The 16,385-nt window shown below is 38.5% G+C and overlaps 1 protein-coding gene across 1 annotated transcript; it reads left to right on the top strand.

Moving 5' to 3' along the window:
- The first annotated feature begins 279 nt into the window (after positions 1 to 279).
- On the top strand, positions 280 to 15,738 carry LOC122923387 (OX-2 membrane glycoprotein-like). The gene is made up of 6 exons (XM_044274182.1): positions 280 to 330; positions 6,823 to 6,880; positions 7,265 to 7,588; positions 10,030 to 10,341; positions 13,399 to 13,647; positions 15,546 to 15,738. The coding sequence occupies exons 1-6, from the start codon at positions 319 to 321 to the stop codon at positions 15,608 to 15,610; spliced, it is 1,020 nt and encodes a 339-aa protein (XP_044130117.1). The 5' UTR covers positions 280 to 318; the 3' UTR covers positions 15,611 to 15,738.
- The last annotated feature ends 647 nt before the right edge of the window (positions 15,739 to 16,385 follow it).

Raw genomic sequence — 16,385 nt, 5'->3', positions numbered from 1 at the left:
CACAGCAAGCCCTCGTAGCATACAAACACCTGAGCTGCACAGAGCTTGGCAAGATAATTACATTTTAACACTTCTAAACTATGGTGGCTTTATCTGGAGAGCATTCATTGACATTAAACCTCAGAAAACGCCTGTGAAAATACATTTCTTTGTCTCCCCATCTCCAACCTAGCAAGAACCTCAGAGACAAGTGAGAACGGCCTCCGGGTGGCAGTATGGTATCTACGTTATGTCTCGGTTGTCCATCCTTTTTTAAATGGGCAGTTCTTGTTTGTGAACTGCAAAGGAAATAGCTGTCAGAAGGATGTGAAGCTTACTATGGACACGATGGTAAGATGTGAGCTGGTGACCACTGACAATCTGTTTTTGCTTTAAATTTGCTTTTTTCTTGTTAACTATTGTCTTCCATTCAAAGCTTTATGAAATAACGAAGCTGCTCGAGGCCGGCAGTGTCTGTAGGAAATGGACATGACTGCTAAATAATGACCTGTATTAGCACTGATGGGATGCAAACGTCCATTTACTTTATAAAGCCAAATCCTATAAAGCTGATAGATTGTTTTTTAATGTTTTAATGCTTTTATTTTTAATTATTTATATGGCAATTATCTATTATTTTAAACTCATCTTTGAAAAATATTGAATCTGGATTTAGTTTTATCTTTTAGGCAGTTGATCATAAATCATTTCAAATCAATCTGATTCAGAGGTTTATTCCTACCATAGTTTATTGACAATCCTTCTAGACTTCTAATGAGGGGATTTAAAGGGATTTAAAGGGAATGAGTCCCATAGACTATAAATGGAGCAGCAGGTTACATACTTCGTTCAAACTCTGGTCACGGAGAAACAAGGGAAGCCCCCTTCTAGTGATGGTGGGGTTCCCAGCAGTGGAGTCGCCAGCCGTCATCATACTATGTATCCTGTAGATTGCTGGTAAATGTACAGGTGAAACTCGAAAAATTAGAATATCGTGCAAAGTTCATTTATTTCAGTAATGCAACTTAAAAGGTGAAACTAACATATGAGACTCATTACATGCAAAGCGAGATATTTCAAGCCTTTATTTGTTATAATTTGGATGATTATGGCTTACAGCTTATACAGTTTATGAAACCCCAAAGTCTCAATTTTGAGGTCCCCTTTGCTCAGGGGGTATGCATTAATTAGCTGACTATAGTGTGACACTTTGAGCCTAAAATATTGAACCTTTTCACAAAATTCTAATTTTAAGCTGCATTTAATTCAATTCCTTTTAATTTGCATTACTGAAATAAATGGACTTTTGCACGATATTCGAATTTTTCGAGTTTCATGGTGGGAAAAAAAACCCTATCATACAGGTAGTAGCACTGAAAAAAACTTCCCATAGAAGAGAACTATAGAATGAAGAATAGAGACATTACAACATGTATTGCATTTGTAAGGCTGGCTTGACACTAGCGTTAGGGATTCCATAACGGAATCCATAAGACGGAAGGACGGATCCCTTCTTCTGCCCATAGACTTGCATTATGACGGATGCTCTCCGTTTGCTCTCCCTCCTAATAGAAGTCTATGGGAATCAAAACTGATCCGTATGGGTCCCATTATGCAAGACGGGACCCAGGCGGTTCAGTTTTGATTCCCATAGACTTCTATTAGGATGAAAAGCAAACGGAATGCCTTTTAAAGGCTTCCGTTTTGCATTCCGTCATAATGCAAGTCTATGGGCAGAAGAAGGGATCTGTCCTTCCGTCATGGATTCCGTTATTTTCCATTATAACCATGTTATAACTAGTGATGACTCCGGAAAGCCATAACGGAATCCCTAACGCTTGTGTGAATCCATCCTAACAGTGTTAATAAAAAAAATAAAAAAACATTTATTTTTGCTACAATCAGCAGCAGAGGATGAAACTTGGTATAATAATTATTCCTTAAAATGATCAATTATACTGATCGTGTACCTGTACTTGAAAATTTTGTGGCTGTTCTTTTTCGATTTACAAAATGTATGTATTTATTAATTTACTTATTATTTTTTATTTATAATTTATTTATTTTATTTCATGTTTAATTTGCGGTTTTTATCAAGCAGTTTTTATACATTTTGAGTCACGGGGTTTACTGTGTAGAAATATTTTGCACATACCCTATGACACTGTAAGAAAAGGTTTATGAGATGTTTCCACTTACTAATATTATTCTTAGTATTAGTAGTATTACTATTACTTGATATTATTACAGTGACCTCCGCATACTTACCAACTTAAAATGCTGAAATCAGGACATTTAACACCTCCAAAATGGCAATTTCTGGGCAATCTGTTACAATCTTGTTTGTCGGATTATGCTGCCAATCGGGACTGTTGGCAATAAATTGGTGATTTTATTTTTTTTTAAATCCTAAAATCATGCAGTTTGTGTCTTTTGAGAGCAGCTACATGGATGATAGACACAATGGTCAGTGATGTCTATGGGAGAGTTTTCTGGGCATGCTGAGTGACCTGTGCAGAGGTCAGGAGGGAGCAGATAAGCTGTGATATTACCTATTGTAAATATTGGATCCTGTGTTATCTATACAGAGGTGATATGTGTCATTGTACTCCTGCCTGTGCTGATAATGAGATGGCTGCTGAAGAGCAATCTGTAAAGGACAGGATGTCTCATCATATTACTAAGCCTAGTGGTCAGTGAAAAAACTGTAGGATTTTAAGCTTTTGTTTTTTTTTAAATATAGATAGTGACATGGAAAAATATATTCTATAAGAATGTGTTTAACATAAAAAGGTGATTTAAACAATAGGTCATTCCCTTTAAGGCTGGGGCTAAATGGTGACTTTGGCAATCTGACCAAAGATCAGTGTGTAGCATTGCAGCTTTACAGGAAGCTACAAGCCCGGAATCACAAAAAATCCAGCAGTGTGGTGGCCAAAGTTACCATGTAGCCCCAGCCTGACATCACTTTGGAATGCTTCAAACACTGCCGATTCCTACATGTCAGCCAATCAGCCGGGGCATTTCTCCGGTAAATCATCTGTATTAGGGGTTGTGCCACTAAACATATTCTACAGTTTTTAAACCAGCACCTGGATCTGAATACTTTTGTAATTGCATGTAATTAAAAATGTAGTATAGCCACTGAGTTATTCTATAAAATGAATTTGTATAGCGCCATCATGGGATAACCCCTTAAAGGGGAAGGAAGTCACTGTCTGTCTCTAGAGTACAGTGCGGTACTATATGTTCTGTATGAGCAGCTCCTATCAACCCCTGCTGAGGACGACTCTATGTCATTTTCTGGGGACTGTACAGGACCATGAAGAGTCTCTAAGTCTACTTTCACACCAGCGTTTTTGCCGGATCCGCAAAAACGCATCTGGTCAATAATACAACCGTCTGCATCCGTTCAGAACGGATCCGGTTGTATTAACTCCCAAATGAACAAGATGTGTCTGAAAAAACGAATCCGGCGCCATTGACTTACATTGTGTTTCATGCCAGATCTGGTTTGCTCTGTATACCATTGTATATGCATTGTGGGAACGCAACAAAACGGAACGGAATGCATTCTGGTGTCTCCGTTCAGTTCAGTTTTGTCCTCATTGACAATGAATGGGGACAAAACTGGATTGTTTCCCTCCGCTATTGAGATCCCATGACAGATCATGTGAAAGTAGCCTTACCCCGACCATAGGGACTGATTGACGCCTCCTGCAGCCATTTCCGCTATTGCTGTTTTCAGATGTAAGAACTCGCTGTATCTACATTACTATTCTGCTTCTGTTACTGTTTTTCCTTCAGCTTTACTTATTTATTCATTGATTTTTATTTTGGATGATATTTTAGATTCAAGTTCCAAGTACTTTTATTATTATTAATAAAAAATAATAATAATTGTCATCACTAGGGATGAGCGAATTTCATATTTTGAAGTTTGTGTGCGGGTTCATGTTGTGGTATAATGTGAATTGCGTTATGGATTTCGTTACCTTGGACCATAATGCAATTCTATGACGGAATGCCTTTTATTATTTTCCCTTATAACATGGTTATAATGGAAAATAATAGCATTCTTAATACAGAATGCTAAGTAAATTAGGGATAGAGGGGTTAAAAAATAAAATAAAAATTAAACTCACCTCATCCACTTGCTTGCGCTGCCCGGCTTGTCTTCTTTGAGGACCTGGGAGAAAAAAGACCTTTGGTGACATCACTGTGCTCATCACATGGTCCATCACCATGGTGATGGACCATGTGATGAGCGCAGTGATGTCATCAAAGGTCCTTTCCCTCCCAGGTCCTCAAAGAAGAAGAAAGAAGACAAGCCGGGCAGCGCAAGCAAGTGGATGAGGTGAGTTTAATTTTTATTTAATTTTTTAACCCCTCCATCCCTAATTTACTTAGCATTCTGTATTAAGAATGCTATTATTTTCCATTATAACCATGTTATAAGGGAAAATAATAAAGATCGGGTCCCCATTCCGATCGTCACCTAGCAACCATGCGTGAAAATCGCACCGCATGTGCACTTGCTTGCGGATGCTTGCAATTTTCACGCAGCCCCATTCACTTCTATGGGGCCTGCGTCGCGTGAAAAACGCACAACATAGAGCATGCTGCGATTTTCACACAACGCACAAGTGAGGCATGAAAATCGCCGCTCATCTGCACAACCCCATTGAAGTGAATGGGTCCGGATTCAGTGCGGGTGCAATGCATTCACCCCACACATTGCACCCGCACGGAATTCTCGCCCGCGTGAAAGGGGCCTTAATCTGCCGCGATAGAAGCCTGGTATTCATTAGCAGTGAACCCTCCCACTTCTGATTGACAGCTTTCTCCCTATACAACATATACTGTGAATTTATGACCGGAGGACACGTCCATGGTTCCAGAAGGAATCAGCGCTAGGCCGATATAAACTGATTTTCTGACAGATTAAGGAACCCAGAGAGGACAGCAGAAACCTGGTAACAAATTCCTTTTTAGCGACTGTTCATAATAAAATAATAAAACTGAGCAACTGGATCATTTGGAGAAAAAAAATCTGTTATTGTAATAATAAAACAAACAGTAAGGTAATATGTGCTATTACATGAAACACGGTCAGTAGATGGGGAGTCTGTGCAGAGCAGCGTTGATTAGGTTGTATGTGTACGGTCCTATTTGTGGAGGACATTTCCCGCCACGTTTCCCTTTGTAGCACTTTTATCTTTGAGGCTCATGTTTCAGAGCAGACATGACAGGATGTATTACTTGCAATCTCAGCCCTATAAATGCCTAAGGTGCGTTATTTTGTTTTGCACAAGTATATTTGGCAAAATGCACCAGTAATAAATATTCTTCTTCCAGTTAAAGGGGTTTTCTGGGATTTTGACAGTGATGACCTATCCTCAGTATAGACCATCAATATGACATCGGTGTGGGTCTGACACCCCACAACCTCGCCAATCAGCAGTTAACTTGTAGCTCCTGTGCTGGAATTATATGTGGTATCTGCAGTGCTCCTTCCATTCACTTCAAGCTGAGAGTTACCAGGTCCTTCCGCTACACATTGGCGAGAACGCAGGGAGTCAGACCCCTACTGATGTGATATCGGTGGTCTATCAAAATCCTGGACAACCCCTTTAAAGGCTCTGGAGACCTTTGAACGAATTAGTTTTTGTAAATTAAACAGATTTGCAATTGATTTTCATTAAACATTTTCGTTCTGCAGCTTGCATTTATATACAGTACAAAGCAAGCTGCTCTCTGCCATTCTCTGCTAAATCTGGCAGACTGCAGCCACTTTCTGACCTCTCTAAAGGTTATGCTCGAATCTTAAATAAAATATACACTTAAGGGCTCATGCACACGACCATATGTAATTTGCAGTCCGCAAAAAAACATATCGGCAAAAAAATCCGGACGACGTCCTTGTACATTACGTATTTTGCGGAACTGAACAGCCGGCCAACAGTCCTATCCTTGTCCTTGTCCGTAATGCAGACAATAATAGGACATGTTCTATTTTTTGTGCAGAATGGACACACGCACGTACAGAAATGGCATGTACACGGAATAACTTCCTTATAAAAGGAAATAAATGGTTCCACATATGGTCCGCGAAAAAATGGAGCGGACACGGAAAGAAAATACGTTTGTGTGCATAATCCCTGAATCTGAAAGGATTGGATAAAAGGGGTTGCAGATGGAGACGCCACAGAGTTGTCTGATGATTTAGCTCAGAAAGGATTCGCGCAGCTTGCATTGTAGTGTATATACAGCAAGATACAGAAGACAAAGGGAAGAATTTTTTTGAATGAATTACATTTTTTTGCAATGAAAACCAATTACAAATCTGCTTTTTTTTTGTAAAAGTACATGCAATGCAATAAAAAAAGTGTCCATAGTCTGTAAATTATATTCTATAGGATCTTCCACCTGTTTGGACATTGGATTATGAAAGAGTCCAAAAAGTACATAAAAAGTTTCCTTTACAATTCAAGTACCTTTAAGACAGATAATCCACTGCTATCAAGTTTCAGGGTCAGACTGGTCCATGAAAAGACAGGAGGATCCTCCAGTGATCCAGACACTGAAATAATAAGGGGCCCCAGCCACATTAGGGCCCGTAAGGTCCAGTAGACTTTAGAATTAAATTACAGGGGACGAGCTCCATATACCTAGATGCTGGACCCCCGTCTTATTTTCTCTGACGGACTCGACATAATCCAGTCTGACCTTCTCGGGTTATAGATTTGTTTAACTTTTTCTGCTGGTTTGTATCTACAGCTATGTTTTATAATAATTTTAATTTAATTTAATTTAATTTTTCTTTTTATAACTTTTTTTCAGAGAGCAGTTATTTTCCTTGTCTGGCTACTTTATGTCATCTGTATTACCTACAGTTTAGGTAAGTCTCCATCCATAGTATAATACTCTTTATCCACTTGCATTCTATGAGACTTGAAGATCCCTATGGAGTAGCTTAAAGAGGCTCTGTCAGCATGATCAACCCTAACTGCCTGGTAGGACTCATCCTGCTGATTAACACTATAACAAATCACCAAATCTCTTTAAAAAAATATTTTTGGACAATAGGTCCTTTTTCATCATAGGTTCACTTTAAATTGGGGGGATTCATTAAACAAAAACTGACCCCCAAAAGAATAAGAAAAAAAAAAAATCACCCTGCATATTATCTCAATGAGAAATTGTATTACTCTGCTGTTTGTAGTTCCCTTTCTATGTGCCAAGTCTCGATGGAGAAGTTCTCATGTTTTTGCTTATTTTGCAGATGTGAAAACTGAAGTTGGCCCAGTGGAGTATGGGAAAAGTGTGACACTAAAGTGTACTTTACCACCACCCAACACTGCAGTGCAAGTGACATGGACAAAGGTTGTAGGTGACAAGGAAGTGACCGTAGCCATTTACACATCAGAATCCGGAGCTGAAATCACTAAAAGCTACAAAGATCGTCTATGGATGAGCACTTCAGGCCTAAATGAGACGGCGATCACAGTTCATAAAACCAACATTCAGGATAAAGGTTGCTACAGATGTATTTTTAATTTCCTATCCAACGGGTCAAAGAAAGGAGAAGTGTGCCTTCTGATTCCTGGTAAGAGTTCCAAAAGTTTCAACAACTTTTTATTTATTTTTTAGGTTATTTTTTGTTGGTTCTGTAAAAAATTGCAAAAGTAAAAAAAAGCAACAAAAATAAACACAATCATTGCCTAGGCTGCTCGTGGTTTGTGTCTCGGGTGACAGCTCAGCATTAGTCACATGGCTGAAGCTGAGCTGCAATACCAGAGGCAGAAGAAGGCAGCTATGGAATCATTGATGGTATATCTGAAATCCATCAGTGTCTGAATTGTCTCATCAATGACCAGAAAGGACCCTTTTAAAAAAAATAAAAAATTAAAGCGACCCTCCAGTTCAAGAAAAAATTAATTCAAGTTAACTGAGGAACTTACAGAACACTTACCTGGTGACCTCTTTTTCATCTTTTCAGCTGCAGATCCACCGATTCCCAGTCTACTTTTTTGCCATCCAAGATGGCCACATTTCTTTTCAGACTACCTGGTGGACACTGTGAATCGGTAGTCTAAGACATTTACATCTTATCCAGCCCTGCTCTTGGATTCCCCATCACTACCCATGTTTCTTGGACTACTGGTACTTAGCGTGCATCAGGCAATCTCAGAAGCAGTGTGGCCATCTTGGATGGCAGAAGAGGAGACCGGGAATCGGTGGATCTGACGCTGAAAAAGAGGTCACCAGGTAAGTGCTCGTTCCCCAGTTAATGTGAATTTTTTTTTTTAACCAGAGGTTGCTTTCAAGGGGTTGTCTAGTTGGTATTTAATTATTTTTTGAATTTTTTTTTTAGTTCAAAATAATTTTTATTGAAATATTACAGAAAATAATAAGCCTTTGACATGAATAAGACGATTTTGTATACGGAATATTACATACATATTACCTTCAGTATTTGCACAAAGGCCTTTAACATTTATTACTGAGAGTTAAATTATGTCTTGTCGATACAGTTTTATCAAATTTTTAGAAGGATAGAAAAAAAAAATTATTTATTATTTAAACATCAAATGAATTAACAGGATTTGTCATTCTTCAAACATGTAGTCTTGTTAATTTTTCAAGAGGAGCAAGGAACATATGTTCCAGCTCAAAAATAATTATTACAAATATATTGTAACATCAGATTATCTTTTTATATATCTTATTATTAATATCTTATTATGGATTAGTTGGTATTTTTTAAAGGGTTACAATGTCATTTAAAAAAAGAAGCGCTACCTCCCTGATCCCCTCCACTGGATAGGCAAATGGTAGCATAACTTTTTTTTATTGCCATTCTGAAAATTATATATATATTTTTTTTTACTGGCCACGCAACCTCTTTAATGAGGCTGTACTGCAAGTCCCACAATGAGTTTTTTTCGTTATTTCCGGAAAAAATCTGAGAGGTTTCTGCAGTTTTTTTTGTAAGGTGGGGGTTCAAACAAATAGCAAGCAACCTGTGTATTTCAGGACACGGGTTTATAGGTTTTTAAATATTTAGTATTTTTTTAATTATCATTTTATTTATTTTTGAATTCTCAAAAATACTAAGGCAACCCCTTTCTATATGATATAGGGGAATAACCTATGAGCATTATAGAGGGGATCTCGTGCTCAGGACCCCATCTCTGACAATGGTATCCAAGAGCAATCAACTACATGACTAGTGTTGAGTGAATCGAATGCCACAAAGTGGACTTTGATATGAATTTCAGGAAAAATTCGATTCGCGGTGAAGCAGAATTTCCCCATGCTTCATGGTAAGGAATCAATTTCCCCTGAAATGGGTTAGAAAAAAAAAATCATACTTACCTCATCTGTTTGAGCGCGAAGATCTGGCTGCCGCCATCCTGATTGAAGATCCTGCATGAAATACCATATGACATTACCGCGCCAACCGAAGTGGCAACATCATCACAGGGCGCGTGAGATTTCATACTGGATATTCAGTCAAGATGGCCGGCTCTTCACGATCAAATTGTTATATTTTTTTTTTATTTACTCTAATATTAAAGTCAGATGCCGCAATCAGTGATGAACGTGGCATCTAAGGGGTACAATGATGGGGAGTGGTGCCATCGCAGTTCCCCATCATTGCACCCACTACTTACCCACTACTTACAAAGAAATTCCCTTTGTGATGAAGTGATTCGTCACAAAGCAAATTTTTTACCAAAATTCAGCAAAGCAGACAAATCGAATTTTACGAAACTTCACCAAAAAGGACACCAATTTATATATTAGATGCCGTGTAATGCAACCTGGCTGGCCAAAACGTCTGGGGGAATTGTGGCCAACAGCTGATCAATGGTCCAGCTTGCTTTGTAGAAGTTTCATTTTAGTTTTTTTTTGTTCCTGAGACAACCCCATTAATATGTAATAATATGTTTGATTTTTTAATGTGTTTTCAGAATTTCTTTTATTTTTTATTTTTGCCCAATTCAATGTAAAAAAAAAGCCACAAATTCATTATTTTGGCAGGGAAGGTGCTAATTGAAAAACATCTCTGGGTACGGCTCTTTCAGCCTGTGACACTGAAGTGCATCAACATAGAAAACTCTAAAGTGGTACAGATATCATGGCAGAAAAATGATAAAAACATAGCAACGTACGAAAAAGGAGAATATATTGCGCCAGAATATAAAGATGCAATCAGCGTGGCGATGGAAGGTGTGAACGTGACTTCGCTGACCGTATTTAGAGCCGATGTAAGCGATGAAGGAAAGTACAAATGTATATTCAACATCTTTCCAGGAGGAGCTCTTACAGGGGAGACGTTCTTACAGGTCTATGGTATGTTTCATTACACAAAAGCCATTTATTAAATACATTTTTTTTCTGTTCCAGTACATCTACAATGAATTTTTTTCAAAAACTTTGAAAATGATCTGTCGTGAAGGTTTCCTATCATTAGTGGCTTAAGAATCGCAATCATTCCAGTGTTGAGCGCGAATATTCGAATTGCGATTTTTTTTTCTCAAATATCGCAACTTCGAGATTTCGCGAATATTTTGAATATAGTTCTATATATTCTCAAAATCGAATATTCTTTATTTTATTTTTTTATTATTATTTTGTTCTTTCCCACTTCCTTAAAGTAGTTCTTACCTGTCCTTAGGATTCCTGGCTTCCTAGCTGCTCCAGTCAGTGCCCGTTGCCGCTTCTGCCGACTTCTGTGCTCATGGAGCATCCCCATCACCATGGGAACGTCTCCATATACTAGAATGTACTGTCGGATTTGAGAATTACGTTGAAATCGCAATTCGATTAATTCAAGTTATAATAATCGAATTGCGATTTCAACTTAACACTGCTATATTCCATATTCGTTAATTCTAGCCTAATATGGAATATAGCAGTGCTAAGTTGAAATCGCAATCCGATTAATTCAAGTTATAATAATCAAATTTGCGATTTTAACTTTTTACGTATATTCTTAATATTGCTCTAACTTTGTCTTTTAGAATATAACGAATATTCTAAAAGACGAAGTTAGAGCAATATAACGAATATTCTAAAAGACGAAGTTAGAGCAATATTACGAATATTCTAAAAGACGACGTTAGAGCAATATTAAGAATATTCGTAAAATACACATATAGATTGTAATTTAGCTAATATACTGCTATAGTAATTTTTTTAATAGTGTACATATTTTACAAAACTTAAGTTCAGAAGAGGCAAAAAAATTAGAGAAAAAAAAAAGGATTATAGCACTATATTAGCTAAATTACAATCTATATGTGTATTTTACGAAATTTCGTAATATCGCTCCAACTTCGTCTTTTAGAATATTCTTAATATTCTAAAAGACGAAGTTAGAGCAATATTACGAAATTTCGTCAAATACACATATTAGCCTAGCCATAGTCAATTAGTCATAGGAACGTTGCCTTATATCAGGGATCAGCAACCTTTGGCAATCCAGATGTTGTGAAACTACAACTCCCAGCATGCTCCTTTCACTTCTTTGGGAGTTCAGAGAACAACCAAGCAAGTGTGCATGATGGGAGATGTAGTTTCACAACACCTGGAGTGCCGGAGGTTGCTGATCCCTGCCTTATACTATCAAAAGAAAAATCGCAATACGCGATTAATTAAATCGCATATTATTCGTGATAATTGGAATAATTACGAATATTCGATTCCGACGAATATAACACGAATATTCAATCGAATATTCGCGAAATATTGCAAAATCGAATATGGCACCTCCCGCTCATCACTAAATCATTCTAGGATCAGACTACACAAGATTTGTTTGTTGTCTGTTACTATGGCAACATATATGCCTGTATAGGAGCTGTAGACATGAAATGATGGAAATTTTTAATTGACAATTTTAAAGTTGTTTCTTTTTTTTATTTCAGATGATTCTCAGCCATAAAATATTACTTTTTTATTAGTTATATACCCTACAATTAACCCTTTCATTACATTTGTAATAGTCACATTTATTTTTGAACTCTAAGTGAACAAAGGATGCTCTGCAGGGAAAAAAATTCTGCCAAAAGGAGTATTCCACCAGCGATAAAGAGCTACACCCAAGGCAAATCTAAACCCTGTTTAATAAAGTCATCTCATAACCCACACCATTTTCAAACACCCTTTCCATTTTTTGGGTACAACAAACTAGAAGGTCCTTCAATGTTATTTTTTTATTTTATTCGAAATACCTGCTCAACCAATCCATGGCTGAGGTGGACCACTGCTGCCCACCTTTCCTGACATGTCCTGTGTGTCAAGAGGGGGTCTGAAATTAGATTACTATGGGGACCTGATAAGCCTCAGAATGGGAGGGGTGGCTGATCAGTGAGGTATCGCATTTACGACTTATTTAACCCACTCTCTTTTACCATAATTTTTATCCCCACTGCAAACCCCATTTAAACTGAAGACTCCCCCTGTGTTATCACTAATACCAAAAATAACATTTTTGATAGCCTTCTAAGTTTTTTCGACCCAAAAATAAAAAGGGTTGGTTATGAGATAGCTTCAAGAGAACAGGGTTTAGTTTGGTTAATTGAGACAAATTTGGCAGGGGGTGGTGCACTCGGACTTTAGTGGCTGTAGGGACTCATTGCCCCTCTGCAATATAAGAAGACACCTGTTAAGGAGTATTAAGGTCACCATCTTACCACGGGCAGGTGAACGCCAAACTCGTCTTCCAAGTCCTGCAAGACCACTTTAGGTGATAGGAAGTTAAAACGTGTTTCCAGGACTTTAATACTGAGGACCGATGTTACGTATGCAGAGTTGGTAACAGAAAACTGGTGCAGGTACACTAGTGGCAGAAATTCCAGAATAACTAGATACAAAGAGATACAAAGAGAAGTCAGCAAGCGGGGTCAAAATCAGGAGAAGCAGAACTGATTAGTGCAGTAAATGTGGATAAATCCAGAGACAGACCAATGTCAGTTCACTAAGAGTGCCAATATAAGTAGAAACAGCAGCCACAGGGTTAATCCAGAAACAAGCCACAAGTCAGTTCACCAGGAGAGTCAATAGGATAGTACACAGTACAGAGTCCTAATACAAACCATATCACACAAGTCAAGTCAATTAGGAACCAGCAGTCTTAAATCCCCTTCCTATCTCTAGGGATTGGACACAAAGTCAGAAGCCTGATTGGCTTAGCTTCCAATCATACTAACAGGTCGACTAGCAAGGACTTGGCTGGTCAGCCCCAGGACAGCAAAGTATAGTGGTTTGGTTGGGTGCATTCCTGACAACACCATTAGGTGGCACAAATTACATTCGGATCCAGGACTTTTAAGTTACTTTGACTTAGGCAGAGGTCAACTTTATTCTAGTTTATAACACTGACCCATTATCTGTTTTGTCCTCCAGATCCTTTGAACGTAACAGTGTCTAAGAGTCTTGAAACTGGGTGCTTTATGATAACATGTGTGGCCAAGAGCTGGCCACCTTCCAAGATTTCTTGGCTGGATGTCGATGAAGGATCCCTTAATGGCACCACCTATGATGGATTTCTAACTGTTACAAGCAGGGTACTGATCAGCAGCCCAGACAGTCAGAAAAAGCCGCAATGCAAAGTCCTTTACTTAGGGAAAGAATCTCTGCATAGCGTGTCTGCAGGTAAGCTATAAAAAAAATCTTCTACAGGTCATGTTCTGAAACTTCAATGTCCTGCCAAAAAATAAAAATGCCACCAAGCCTTCAACTGTATGTGACACTGATAAATCTCCATGGGAGTAAGTGTCACTCTCCATCAAAGTCACCTGCTCCTAAAAAAATCTGAATGGTTTGGCTGTTCCTTAGCTAACATATATTTTTTGAGGTGTCCCACTTGAATTAATTGTTTCCTACAAAATTATAAATGCATTTTGGATTAATATTCCACATTTTTTTGTTATGGACAATGGTTGTGGACCCTCTGTGCCAACCAACAGGTTTGATGTTGGGCTAATCCTGAGGCTGCTATCCTGGAGGCCCCCTTGTTATTCACCGTTTAACGCTATACTGGCATCTCGTCTTTACTGCAGGAGAGCCACCAGGCTGTTACCTCTTGGAATAGTCCTAGTGTACTTGGCAGCTGACACACAGGGGTTAGATATTCCAGTGCAAAGCACCAGAGATACAGGCAAAGCACACAGACAGAAACAGGTGGAGAACAGGCTGGCAGAGTACATGAACCCAGGCAAATACAGACTGAACCAAACAAGATCAGGCAAACTGAGTATATACTAATCCACGGAACAGACACAGGGTAATGACAGACTGAACCAAGTCAGAACTCACAGAACTCAGATACAGACAGAACCTGAACAGATCCTAGCACAATCTGGAGAGACCTGGCTATAGCTTGTCTATGGGATTGCAGTTGAGCTCAATTAATGTTAATGGAGATGAGTTGCAATACAGTGCATAACCTGTAGACAGACGGGTGCTGTTGCTGGAAGGAAGAAGCCATGTTTTACTTATCCTGGACAATCCCTTAAACATCATGGTCCACACCCCAATGTCTATGTGTCTAGCTCTTAAACGCTTAAGCGTTGTAACCTGGGCACAAAGATAAAAGATAGACTTTCACCTATTTGTGAGCCCAGTGACATCACTGGCACAGATGAGAGGTCTATAGCACAGCCTGAGAATGTTATGAAGGCAGGTACTGAGAGCTTAAAGTGACCCTTGAAAAAAAACTGGCCACTGGCCAGGTGAATAAGTGCCTGATGCTCCTACATTATGTACCTTGCTGATGGTCAAGGGGAGGGATTAAGTGGCCCCCTGGGCATTGGCCCACCAGGAAATTTCCCTCTAAGGTCTATGGTCAATCCGCCCATGCCTGTCTCCAAAACAGCCTAGGGCAGCACTATAGACCACTGATCTGTACTGGTGATGTCACAGATGACCTAGCATAGTGAGAAGAAGCCCAGTATGTCACCGATGGTAAACAAACAGACCAAGGCAAGGTAAAGCATCGGAGCAAAGAAATGCTCCGATGCTCCATTCATATTTAGCAAAAGAATAAAGAAACGCTTATATCCAGGTCATATGTGCTACTGACCTCTCCTGCCTTATTCATTTACAAGAAGTTGTTATCATTGTCTGCAAAGTCACAGGTTCAGTGATGCTCCTGCCCTGTCACAGTTACCTTTTTACAGGCCTGCTACAGTAGCTCACATTGCACTTGTTGCTGCCTCCAATCCACCTGTAACATTGCACATAGAAAGACACTGCCAGTTTAAATTAGTGCCAATGCTGCTGTAATCACAGGATCTTATTTTCTCTCAGCAAGGTTGAAGTAAAGGGTTGACATTGATTCACTTATCCTCCCACTCTGGCCATTATTGAACAGAATGGACAGCACAGGGCACTTTTTTTAAACATATTCTAAGAGTTGTTTTTGAGGTTGACTTTAAATAGGGCTAAATAGTCTAATAGACATGCCCTAACCCACTACAGTTATGAGAGGTCTTTGTTTATTATGTTACTGAAGCATTTTTTTTATCCTTTACTTCCTTTTTGCTGTCTAGGTGCTCGAAGCCGACTCCATCCTGTCATTATTGGTCTACTTGTCTCCAAAATATTTTTCCTCTGAGACCTTCTACAGCACAGAACTTTACTTCACTACAGAAAAGGGGATGAATGAATAGTGAATTAATGGACTATGGACAAACACATGAATAGACAAACAAATGTACATATGGATAGATGGACGAACAAATACAAAAATTGTCAAGAATATTATGAATGAATGAATACATCAAGTGATGGATATAGGGGCAGATGAATAAATGAATACATGGGTGGATGTGCAGTCGAATGAATGAACAAATGAATGAATATATGGACGGATGAATTATTAATGAAATGTTTGTGGAGAAATGGATGGATGAATGAATAGATGGATGGATGGAAACATGGTTGAAAAAACAAATGGATGGACAGATAATTAAATGAATAAACTAAGAAATTATAACTAAATGGATGTATATGCAGAATAAAAAATGAAAGAAAGAATGAATGAATGAATGTGAAATGAAAGTCAATAAATGAATGAATGGCAGGAAATGAATGGATAAAAATGGCTGAATGAATGGATGGATGAAAAACTGGATAATTGGCTGGATGGATGAATCTATGAATTAATATTTTTTATAAACATCCCAATACCTGTATTTTTGGCCTCAGCTTTGCTGTATGTACCCTGAAAGTCTGTAAGCCCCAGTGTCCCCCGATCCCTGTGCTCTGCTGTATGTACCATAGAAGTCCATAATCAACACCATGCTGCTACACCAATACAATGCAAAGAAAGCTGAAGAAACACTGGATTGTCCATAAGAAGTCACGTCTTACATGTATTGCATATACTT

This window comes from Bufo gargarizans, unplaced genomic scaffold (assembly GCF_014858855.1).
Source record: "Bufo gargarizans isolate SCDJY-AF-19 unplaced genomic scaffold, ASM1485885v1 original_scaffold_1546_pilon, whole genome shotgun sequence".
NCBI classification, from domain to species: domain Eukaryota; kingdom Metazoa; phylum Chordata; class Amphibia; order Anura; family Bufonidae; genus Bufo; species Bufo gargarizans.
This window is presented reverse-complemented; position numbering and strand designations above follow the sequence as displayed.